The 12,268-nt window shown below is 42.3% G+C and overlaps 1 protein-coding gene across 1 annotated transcript; it reads left to right on the top strand.

Annotated features, from left to right (window-relative positions):
- Window positions 1-211: 211 nt before the first annotated feature.
- Window positions 212-11,673, top strand: ZFP64 (ZFP64 zinc finger protein). The gene is made up of 6 exons (XM_055722812.1): window positions 212-461; window positions 1,001-1,240; window positions 2,565-2,726; window positions 3,719-3,781; window positions 4,397-4,648; window positions 8,499-11,673. Exons 1-6 carry the CDS (start codon window positions 407-409, stop codon window positions 9,797-9,799), a joined length of 2,073 nt encoding a protein of 690 aa, XP_055578787.1. The 5' UTR covers window positions 212-406; the 3' UTR covers window positions 9,800-11,673.
- The last annotated feature ends 595 nt before the right edge of the window (window positions 11,674-12,268 follow it).

Raw genomic sequence — 12,268 nt, 5'->3', positions numbered from 1 at the left:
AAGCCCCAATTTTCAGACGAAGGCCTCGGCGGGAGGCTGGGCCGCCTCAGCGCCGGGCCGGGGCGGGCTGCCCCCCCCTCAGCCGGGGCGCTTCGCCCCTCACGGACCGCGCAGGCCCCGCGTTGGCGGCCACAGGGCCTAATATCGGCATTTGGCTTGTGAGGGCCCGCCGGGGGCTGCCCGTCAGGCCGGCAGAAAGGAGAGCAGCTGGGGGGTGGGGAAGCGGCGGGAGCCCTCAGCCCGGCGGTCGGTGAGGACAGCCGCAGCCCCGCCGCTGCCACTGAGCATGCTCGGCTCCTCCACATCCGCCCCTGCTCGGCGGCCGAGAGGTGCGGGGGGAGAGGTTCCCCGTCGGTAATAAGCCCCTTGCCGGTGGTAGAGGCGGCGTGCGGGGCTGGCTGCCGCCATGAACCCCGGCGGCGGCGGGGGGGCGGCGCCGGCCTTCCCCGGCCCTGTGCAGTGTAAGTGCCGCTGCGCGCCAGCGGGGTATGCGCGCTCCGGGGCCCGCGCGGCGGAAGCCGAGTTGAGCCGGGACCTGCCCAGGCCCCGAAACCTGAGTAGCGCATGAAACGGGCGGGAGCGGAGCCCGGGAACCTGACTGGGGGGGGAACCCGGGAATCTGGGTGAGCGCCGCGGCCGCCCCGGCGGTGAGGGGCTGCGGGCCGCCGGGAGCACCGGCCCGGGCGGCGGGGCCCGGGCGAGCCCCGCGGGGCGCGGCCGCTGGGCGAGTGCTCTCCCCGCGGCGCGGCGGCGGGGACCCCCGCGGGACCCCGAGGCCTTCGGGGAGGCGGGCATGGGCGGCCCCGCCGTGCCCTGAGTGTCCCCCCCAGCTCTGGGCTGGGCCGGGCAGCCCGGGCCCGCGGGGAGGAGGGGGGCTCTGGGCCTGGCCGGGCAGCCCCGGGCCCGCAGGGTCAGCAGGGTGGCCATGTGTCGGCTGGGGCGGCCTCAGCCGTCCCGGTTTCCTCAGGACGAGCTTTTGACCGTGCTCCTGTTCCCCCAGTTCCCGGCAGCACCACCGTGCTGGTGGAGCTCACCCCCGACATCCACATCTGTGGCATCTGCAAGCAGCAGTTCAATAACCTCGACGCATTCGTTGGGCACAAGCAAAGTGGCTGCCAGCTCACTAGTGCGACAGCTGGGGCCGCCAGTACGGTCCAGTTTGTGTCGGAAGAAACAGTGCCGTCCACACAGGCACAAACCACAACCAGGACCATCGCTTCGGAGACCCAGACCATCACAGGTATTGCGGTGTTGCATACCAGGAGCTCGAAGCACCCAGCTTGTGCAAAGCAGCAATGTTTCGTAGCCCTCTGCTCATTTGTCCCCACCACACTAAGCTAAAATAAGTTTTAGTCATCACGTACCTGCATGCAAAGGAAGGAAAACAAGTGGCATGCTGCACTGCCTTGGTGGGTTTGGTATGACAATAGGTACTTCATTTGCTAATTGAGATACACGAGTTCATTTAGAAGATTCGGTAAGTCTGATTGTTGTATAACCAGCGTGAACAAACTAATTAAAATTGTCAATACTTACGAAAAATAATCAAATTACTATACATTTTATTTTTCTAAGAGTGCTCTTGATGAAAAACAGACACAGAATTGCTGTCGGGCACCAATCCAGGCCTTTTTATGTGAGAACACTGCATTCCCTAACGTTGCTCCCCCAACTAATTGGCGGGGAAAATAATTACTCAAAATTTCTACTTATGTGAAGGCTCAAGTGAGGTCCTGATCCTTGAGACATTTTAATAAAACTAGAATTTTGTTCCACGTGTGAAGGTTTGCCCTTCTATATGTGGTTATATTCTGTTTTATTTTGGTCTGAGACCTTACTAAAATCCAAATTATTTTATTTTAATTAGATAGATTAGGGCAGAGAATGTGGAAGAGCAGTGAAACACACTGAATTTAGGGCTCGCTTCCAGGAATTTTTGTATTATAATTCCTCAACTCAGTGTGGGTTTTGGATGAGTCATTTTTCTGCTTCATATTTACTCATCTTTAAAATGAAGGCAGTTATATCCCTCTGCACTTTTGGGGTATAGTGTTGTTTAATTGATTTAAAAGCTGCTACTTTAGCTGAGGGAGTCTCACCTGGTATTCTTGTAACAGCTAAAAAGAGTATAGTTGAAAGAGGCCGAACTTCGTTAACAATTTAAAAAAAAAATATGTGATGCCTTTTGACATTTGCTATATAAATAAGTTCAGTTTTTTTCTTCTTCGGACTGTAGCACAGCCAGTGTTGGAAAAACAAACATACCTTTATTAGTGCAAATCCAGGACTGCCATCAGAAAAAAATGAACTTCTGAAGAAACTGAATGGTGCAGTCAGATATGATTCAGAGAGAGACAAGTGTGCCTGCATAGGGTTGTACTGATAGCAGGATAGCAAGGGAGGGAAAAGCCTTTTTCCTTTCCCCCTCTGCCAGGTGAATAGGAACCCAGGAACAGGAATGTTGCTGGAAAAAACAGAGAAGTAATTAATGAACCTAGAAACTTATTAGATTTTTCTGATTGGGGAAGTTAATGTTCTCAAATAAAGGTCTTTTATGTGTTTAGTTTCTGCACCAGAGTTTGTTTTTGAGCATGGCTATCAAACATACCTGCCCAGTGAGAGCAGTGAGCCTCCAACTGCTGCTATCGTCTCTGCACCACCAAAAGTACGTTCAAGAAAATCCACTTCCTCAGTTACACAGAAGAAGCTAAACTGCTGCTATCCAGGTAAGTTGTGGACTCTTACCTTCTTCCTTTTCATTTTAAGATCAGTAGGTTTCATGTAATGATAGGCACAGTAGCTCTGGCTGTCTTAAGCAGTTAAGATGTGCAGAACCTGGAATGCAACCCTCCTTACTAAGGGTGTGATGTATTGATACCAGTAGTAGTTTTGCTGTTGATTTCACATGTCCTTGGACTTTGGTCCTGTACTGTGGTATACTCTGGTGATGCTGCAGTGGGTTTGTGTATAGACTTTGGCCCACGTCTACACCTACAGCAATGTAAGATCAGAGTCTTGTTACCTTTTTGCTAACTGCGTTGTTGTGTGTGAGAAACGTACAGCATTTTGAGTTAAATGTTTTGTGTTTGGTCAGTGTTTTTATAAGGATGGATTGAGCCAAAGTGTTTGGAGACCTTAAAGAGTAAAAACCATGCAAGATTCAGAAGACGTGTGCAGAGACAGTCGTGTAGATGAGTAGTCAAGTTAATGGTAGCAGAAGTTGTGTTCTCTTTTCATAAGCTTGCCTTCATTTGAAAGGCACGTTTCAAATGCTTAGCATTCATTTCTGTGCTCTCAAACTGCAGCACTTCCTACTGGGACAGAATTCCTGAACGGTGAGCTGTTACCCAAGTTCCCAATTGAAGTTATACATGGAATGAATTAGCCCCCCCAGCATCCCCTGTGTACTGTAAAGAGCATCTCAAATATAGGCAGAGATTCCAGGGAATTTGTTTCAAAGCTTACGGAAAATGGTAATGTAGGGAGTGAATTGCCTCCTAGGGGAAACGTTAGAAAACTAAAGTTCATAGGTAAGCCAGTCACTATTTGAAGTAGATGTGAGTAAACAAGATGATAAAATTGTTTTCTGTTAATACTGAACTTTGCAGAAAATGTTCTTGAAAATAAATGTAATGCCCAGAATATTGTGGGAATATGGTAGTAATATATTTTGTTAGATTTTCCATTAATTTAATGATCTTAATCTTACCATTTTCAGGTTGCCAGTTCAAGACTTCCTATGGCATGAAGGATATGGAACGTCATCTACGAACGCACACAGGTTTCTATAGTTGCTATATTTTATTTTTGGTTGGTTTCCTCCTTTTTGTTTTTTGCCAAAAGCTATTTTCCTGCAAAATAATGTGTCTATTGTTAGAAGGTACATGTATGTCTGTACATTCTAGTGTTGTAGTTCTCTGTGCCTGGAGGATTGCCCCTTTTTGGGTATGGCATGCTCAACTGTGAGCAGTACCACTTTGCAGCTATGAGACATGAACACTGTGCATTAATTTAAGGCACAGGTAAATTTCTGGGGGTGCAGACCATGTGTTTATCAGGCTGCAGTGTGGTGGTAGTGCATAAACCTAGTTTGTTCTTCATATAGAACAGTGATTCCAGCATTTCACCTCCCGTTCCCCTAAACAACAATTTCAGAGTTATACAGGGAGAAAGTTCCAAAGGGCCTCTAAATTTGTTGCAATGTGCATGCAGCCTTCTGGGGCATAGAAGAGTTCTTAGCTGATAGGATGGCTGCCAAAATCCAGGGTCAGTTTTTTGAAAACTAGTCCCATTTCTCTTAAGTGTTCAGGTTTTTAGGTTTTGGGTTCTGTTATTGCAACAACATCCTTATAGTACAAAAATTCTTGATTTGTTGATGCTTTTCTGTTTGTTTCAGGAGACAAGCCCCATAAATGTGAAGTTTGTAACAAATGTTTTAGTCGTAAAGATAAGCTGAAGATGCATATGCGTTCTCACACTGGGGTGAAGCCTTACAAATGTAAACACTGTGACTATGCAGCTGCTGACAGCAGCAGCCTCAACAAGCACCAGCGCATTCACTCCAATGAGCGTCCTTTTAAATGCCAGATCTGTCCTTATGCAAGCCGCAACTCTAGCCAGCTAACTGTACATCTCAGATCCCACACAGGTACGTTTATACTAAAATTGAGATCTGTAAAAGTTTGAAGGTCATAGGGAAGACTTCAAAAGGCACAGAGGTATCAAGAGATGCTAGAAAGGGCCTATTTGAGTTCTCAAAAGCACCTAGGCATCTAGCTTCTGTGAATTTCATGGGTACAGAATCTAGTAGAGCGATACAGCTCTACTATTAAGTACCTGGAAATAATCAGAAGACAGATATGACTCTTGGTAGATTTTCTTTTAAAATTATTTTGAAACAGCATATTAGATGTTCTCAAACCAGTAGAACTGAAGGATCTGATTGATTGATTAAGAGCATCTAGGTTCCTATCTTGTGTCTCTCAAATCTGGTCTGCTATATTAGAAACACTGAAATTACTTTAAAATTGAACTAGTTATATCAGCGCAAACCTCTACTGCGTAATTTTTTTTTCTTGCATTAGTAAGTTATCAAGTAATCAGCAATTGAAGTTACATCTTTTGTAGACCTTTCTTTGTGGTACCTTCCATGTGCAGACTGATGGACGTTAACAGTGTAGTATGAGCAGCTGGAACTGTATTCTGCCCATGTCATTTTTGCTGTATGGATAGAAAGCTTTAGCCTCCAGGCTTAGAAACATTGTATCATTTTATATTTGCATTATTTGCCAAAGTTTCATTTCAATCAGATTTCTCTTCTATACATTGTTCCTAGAATACATTTGCTGCAGAGACACTGCTGTACAGTTGTCTTTATACAGTTGTCTTTGTATGTTGTTTTTTACCTAATCCAGGGTACTGCATTACTTTCTGTGTTGTGTTTTATACATTTCATTAGTTCTGTGAATTTTAGCTGCAAGGTGGTTATGGTTCAGTGATTACTAGATTAGCTTTGAACCTATCCTACATCTGATTCTGAATTAGAGTACTGAACAACATTAGTTCAGATGTGTGCAAGATGGGGATTTATTTCTTTTATCTACTCAAAATAAATCCTTGTGCATTGTGAAGGAGGGGAGCATTAAACCAATCTGTCTCTGGCAGAAAAGAATCTTTTATACTTCACAAATCTCCTGTGATGGAATAGGCAGGACTGCCAGGCAGTTGTTTTACAAATTTCCCTCTTTGTATTGCTGGAGAAGATGATGTGATGGTCAGTCAAAATAGTATGGGTTGTTATGAGGAGTTATCTGTTAGTAAACACAGTCATCAGAGAATACAGTTTTGCATTTTTCGCGTGTCATACAAGAGCGTGCATACTTGTGCATTTATGGACATGGACAGGTATGCTCTGAATTTGGCTGTGGGAGAAGATATGGATGATCATGGTTCTCTTGTATTTCCAGCAGACAGATTTTTGTGAGTTTAAATATTGCAGTAGTTGGGAAAGGGGGTTTAGGCTACCTTCTTTCTTTTCGGCAGGTCAGTCTGTTGTATTTTTAGCAACTGAATTATGCTAAAATTCAAGTCTTCAGTTTTGTTGTCTCATCCATTTCCTCAAAACAATCCTCTTTTGTAAAGAAATATTTTCTTGATTTGCTGAAAGGAGGCACAAGAATGTTGAAAGTAATTGTTTCATTCTTGTTGGGTTACTAAGCTGTTATGCACACAGCCAGTTTTAGGAGAAAAGTAAGACTGGTATGTAGAATATATTGCTTACTGGAATTAGTCATTCTCTAGAAGGTGAGTCTAATCTACATTGCTCAGAGTGAGATCATCTACATAGCATTACTTGTTGAACTAGTCATCTGAAGATCAGTTTCCTGTTAATTTGAGTAAAACTACTCTTACAATTAATTCCAGGATCACACACTCTTTTTGTTGAGCTATATTCTGTCAGTGTCAATTATGTATGAACAGAAATATGAAGAAAAGTAATAGATCGCTCTTTACATGAACTGAACCAACATACTTTGCTATATTCTGTAAAATTATTAATTCTTTTTCATACATTTTGCCATCCTGTATGTGAAAATTAAGTCATTGAAATACATACTGTGCCTTCATGAGCAAAGCAGATAAAAATTCAGTAGCTGAGCGTGCAGCTGAGACTAAAATAAACTAGATGAACAAACAGTGCATCTTCATTAATAAAAATCTGTTTAATATAGATAATACACCATGTATCTCAATTATTAAACAGATACATGGATTAGCACAGTAGGCCACAACTTGATTTGAAAAATATGCAGCTAAACCTATGACATATGTAGCTGGATAAGTAAATTATGCAAAATTATACAGCTATCACAAACTCTATAAAATATTAACTTATAAAATAAATCCATTTGCAGTTTGATTATTAAAGAAGAGAAATGCTTGCTGAACTAAGTACAGTCTCTTTTTCCTTCTCCCACCAAGGGTGTCTTAGAACCTAAAAAACAAGTCTTCTACTTTTTCAAAATAAAATACCTGAGCATGAAGCCTTTAGGTAGATTTTAGAGAACTATATATTTAGATTTAAAAAGAAAAAGTGAACAGTTATTTAGTTGGGTTGGTAGGTTTGTTTTGGATGTTTTTTTAAATTATTTCAGAACAGAGTCACTGGTCTTTACCCTGAATTGATTATGGACTAAACAGAGCTACAGCTTAATTTGCTTATGCATGTTGTGACACAAGCCTGCAAATAAAGAAAATGCAAAATAGCGGTTTAGATCCCGGCAGTTCAAATGGTTATTCTTGTAGGTAGTCTGACATAAATAGGCTTATAGAGATCTTGCAGATGACTCTGGTTCATTTTCCATTTTTTATCAGTTAAGAATTTGACAGGCTTTCAACTGTTGTTGTTAGGTTTCTGGATCAGCATTGCTCTCAAAAAAAAAAAAAGCACTTATGAATATTTTCTACACCGTTTGCATGAATACAAACTGATACTAAATTTTCTTGAAGTGGTTACGTATGAAACACGGTGCAAATATCTCTTCCCTGGTTGCTGAAATGCCAGGAAAACAAAAGCTTAATGTTACTTCTCTGTGTAAGCACATTGCCCTAGAGTCACATACTTGCAGGCATGTTTCATTGGTCTCACATTTGTCTTTTCCAGTTGCGTTTCTGTAGCTGTGATCCCTTTTGGTTTTTTTCCTCTTCTCTAACTGTAGTAATGCTATATTTGTACAGTTACCTGACACTGACCTAGGTATGGACTTTTGGCCCTGCATCTCCCTATGTTCTCAACAAGAGTTTCCACTGCCTTCCTGTGCCAGCAGTAATATTGTGCCATACCACATGAACCAGGCCAAAAAAAGTAATCAGTTTTTCTTATCAGCTGATCTAACTCACCATGTGAACAAATGTACAAGAAAGGCAGTAAGGAATGTGTTGAGGCAGTAAGGAAAGGTTGAGCAGTAACAGTGCACATTGAGTATCTGTTTCTGCAGTAGCCTACCATTTACCTATGCTTAAAGTTAACCTGCAAGCCTCCCTGTACATCTTGTAGTGTAAACTTGAGAAGTAGATGTGTTTGTTGTTTTCTTAAGGTTCAAAAATATAGCAGCTGTTAAAATTACTGTGTTTATTTTTATTAAACACTAGTTGAGATCCACTGTTGCTAAAGAGGGACAAGTTACAAGCTTCAGTCCCTTCTCTGAAGCACGCTGAACAGTTTTACACACAAAATGAACCAAAAACAGAGAGTATCTTACAGATGCAGACATGAAAAAGCAACAGGTGTGGGCAAGCATGCTTGTGGAGAGTTTGCACACAAATATGTCAGACCAGATGATAAATACTGTGCCATTAAAGTTCTCTACATCTTGAAAATATGTTGGGAGTTTACAGGTATTTAGAACAAATCAGCTGTACATAATTCATCATAGTATTGGTCTCTCCAGTGAATCTTGGTGTCTCATCTTAATTTTAACTCTTGGTTTTGTTGACAGGAGATGCTCCTTTCCAATGTCAGATGTGTCCTGCTAAATTTAAAATCAACTCAGACTTGAAAAGGCACATGCGTGTGCATTCTGGTGAGAAACCTTACAAATGTGAGTTCTGTGAGGTCCGGTGTGCCATGAAAGGAAACTTGAAATCACACATCCGTATCAAGCACAGCATGGAAAATACTCTCAAGTGTCCAGAGTGTGAATTTCAGTGTGGAAACAAAACAAGCCTTCGGCACCACATAAGAACTCATCAGCCAGAACAACCAGTGAAGTGTTCCGAGTGCAACTACTCTTGCTCCAACAAGGCAGCTCTGAAAGTGCATGAGCGAATTCACTGCAAAGATCGTCCTTTCAAATGTGAATTCTGCAGCTTTGATACCAAGCAGCGGAGCAATCTGACAACTCATGTGAGGAAGGCTCATGGCGACAAAGTCAAGACCAAGAAGCAAACTGTGGAGAAGAAGGAAGGAGATAGGCCAAAGCAAGGTGGCTCCAGGCAAGTTGCCAAATTGGATGCCAAGAGAGCATTTAAGTGTGACCTGTGTGATGCTTCCTTTGTCCGAGAAGATTCTCTTAGGAGTCATAAGAAGCAGCACAGTATGTATAATGGATCTAAAAATAATGAACTGGCTGTTCTGCAGCTCCAGATGGATCCCAGTCGGCACACCAGTGCCCCAATTACTGTCAGTCACCTCCAGGTCCCACTTCAGGCTGCTCAGGTTTCTCCATACAATGAGGGAAGGGTCAAGATCATTGTGGGTCATCAGGTCCCTCAGACTAACAGTATTGTTCAGGCTGCATCAGTGAATGTTATGCCTCCTACATTAGTTAGCCAGAATCAGGAAGACCTCTCAGCCAACAGCCGCTTGCAGCTTCTGGGCCAAGTCAGTTTGCTGGCACCACCTCCGCCTCCCATAGCTCAAAGTGAAGCAGGGCCTGTGGCACAACCAGCAGTTCTTCTCACAACCCATGACCAAAGCGATGGAAGTGCTTTACATCAGACTCTGATTCCTGCTGCTCCCGTCAGCAGTCACGAGGCCTCAGCAAACCAAGCTTTCATCACCAGCTCTGGAATCAGCTGCTCTGACTTAGAAGGCCTTAATGCTTTGATTCAAGAAGGAGCAACAGAAGTGACTGTGGTTAGTGATGGAGGTCAGAGTATAACAGTGTCCACTTCAGCTCCCCCTCCTCCTATCTTTTCTTCATCCTCTCACACAGACACCCCAAAGCAGACCTATTCTATCATTCAAAGTGGAGCCCATACAGCTTTGCTGTGTCCAGCAGACTCCATACCGGATTAGTCACAAAGTACTGTTACTAAACAAATTTCAATCTCAGAGGCAGTGCTGAGATCAGCAGAAATGCATAGGACGTAAGGGAATGCAGGATTTGTCCTACAAAGGCAAATACCTTGCAGTTACACATTTTGCTTGTCTGTATGTGGAAACATACATCTTATATGTGAAAGAGAGGATGTGTATGTTTATGTGCCTCTATTGAAATTGGAGGCTGTGTTCTTTGTAAAATCTAAGCATCAAAGCAGCTGTTGACAATTTCACCAAGCCCTAAGCTTCCCAGAATATGATTCTTGTATTGTGCTGACTAAAATTGAGAAAGCCTCATCTTACGATGAGCTACCTTCACAGCAGACTTGTTCTTTCATGCACACATGAAAAAGTAACAGTCCAAGCCACGCTGCAGTTTATTTTTAAGTGAAGTCCGTTTCAGTTACATGCTATGTATACATTAACTGCACCTGGCTGATTGTTGTTCTGTAAGAAATGTCTACTGCTGGGTCTGATGCAGCCCTGGTAAAATTTAAGGGGGCTGCTCCTTAATATCTGTACAAGTTGCTAGCACCTGGTACTTAATCTGGAAATACTTAATGCGGAAGACCAGGTGATTGTTTGTGGCAAACAAAAGAATTTTGTCCATCCATCAGTAATAACTAACTTTGTTAGCAGGAACACTCTTGCGAATTATGTATATGGCACAGTGATCTCTGTCAGAGGCACCTGTGTTTTAAAGAGCAAAACAACTGCAAATATATTTTTTACAAACACTCTTAAATTTTGTTTTTATTTTGATGCTGCTTGTTTTTTGTGGCATGGGTGATAAAAGTGCATTACGCTTTGGCTCTGTTCCTTTCAAGTTAAAGGGGAAAAAGAAAAACATTTAATTCCATTTGAAATATAAAATGAATAGATTCTAATCTATGGTCTGAAACTCTGGCATAAATTCAGATTGGATCACAATGAGATAGTAATTTACCATTATATGATGGATGTTTCTATAATGAATGAATTCTAGGCTGTATTTTGAACTATGCAATTATAGTCCTATCTGGTGAGCATTCTTGTAGTGCTAGCTAATATTATCTTCACTACCAAGCTCTCTATTTAAAGAACAGACTCTCAACTTGAGAAAATAGATGGCTCTGTAGGTGCCTGGATCTACAAAAATTGGAGATCATTTCACAGCCAGACAGCATCCCAAGGACAGTTGTTAACATACATGAAGACTGAAAAGAGACCGTTATCAAAACCAGCTCTGAGATTCCCTCTTGGGGAATCAAAGTCAAGTTAAATTTCACAGTATTTGCAAGTGGGAGACATTGAAGGATTGCTTTATCTGCTAGAAACATGCTTGGAAAACTTATACATAGGGCTGCTTTCTGAACAGGCCTCGTGTTTGAAATTTTTAGCTTCTACAACCTTTATTGGGGGGTGGGGGGGATGCTCCCCACTCCTTCCCTGTGTGGTATTACTCTATCTACAGTGTAAGGCTTCCTGCTTTAGAATGACGAGTAGGAAAATGCAATCATAACTCACAAGTACAGTCGTACAGGTTGTTTTTGAAAATGTGACCTTTGGATTTTGTTGAAATAAGGGTTGTTCAAACTTTAATGCTCCAATATCACTGTCTTCATTACTTATAGGAAATAGTATATTTGAAGATCCATATCTCTTTTTGCCTTCCTAATCCTTGATTCTAAATTTATATCCTTTAAAAACAAAAAAACCTTCCAAATAACCTTGGTTTAAAAATCTGGCTTTTGATTTGAACTGTCTGACAGTGCCTGAAGCTTGTGGATATCAGAAAAGACCACACCCCAGTTAGAGGGACAGAGTTCATCAGTGCTTAATTAAAGTCATTATTAAAGGCTTGTTTCCTAGCCCTTTGCCCTACAAAGCAAAATTTCTAAGCTGACAGTTGTATTTCAGGGTTTATTATTTCCTATGCTGCTTTTCCAACTTTTCTGGTGATACAGGTTTGTCACCTGTTAATTACCTCTTCCCTACAGACAGGTGTTTTAAGCACTTGACAAGACCCAGTTCCAAGTCATGGAGTACACCTGTGGGGTTTTTTTTACATAAATTAGAAGTAGGCGGGAGGCTTTTACTACATGAGATCACTGCAGAACATTCATTGAGAACAATAAATTGAAAGCCTAGATACTTTAAATTTTAACGCTGGCATTGCTGGTTTGTGGCTCCCCAGTCATTGTTTCGTTGTTGCACCTATAGCACAGACCGGATGGTTTTCTGTGATCACATTTCAGCTGTGCTGAGACTACTTGTAAAGCATTTTGAAGATAAAAGGCATCACAGGTAAGTGCTTGATCATCTTATATGTGGTCCCTGATATCCAGGTTTTAAATGATCGCTGAACAGCATAGATCAAACACTGTGTTATCTTTGAGTTAAAATGCATGGCATAGTAGCAGTTCTTCGCTATTAACCCACCTCCAAATGTATGTCTACATATGT

This window comes from Falco cherrug, chromosome 10 (assembly GCF_023634085.1).
Source record: "Falco cherrug isolate bFalChe1 chromosome 10, bFalChe1.pri, whole genome shotgun sequence".
Taxonomy (NCBI): Eukaryota; Metazoa; Chordata; class Aves; order Falconiformes; family Falconidae; genus Falco; species Falco cherrug.
The sequence above is the reverse complement of the archived record's forward strand: the minus strand, read 5'-3'. Positions and strand labels throughout refer to the sequence as shown.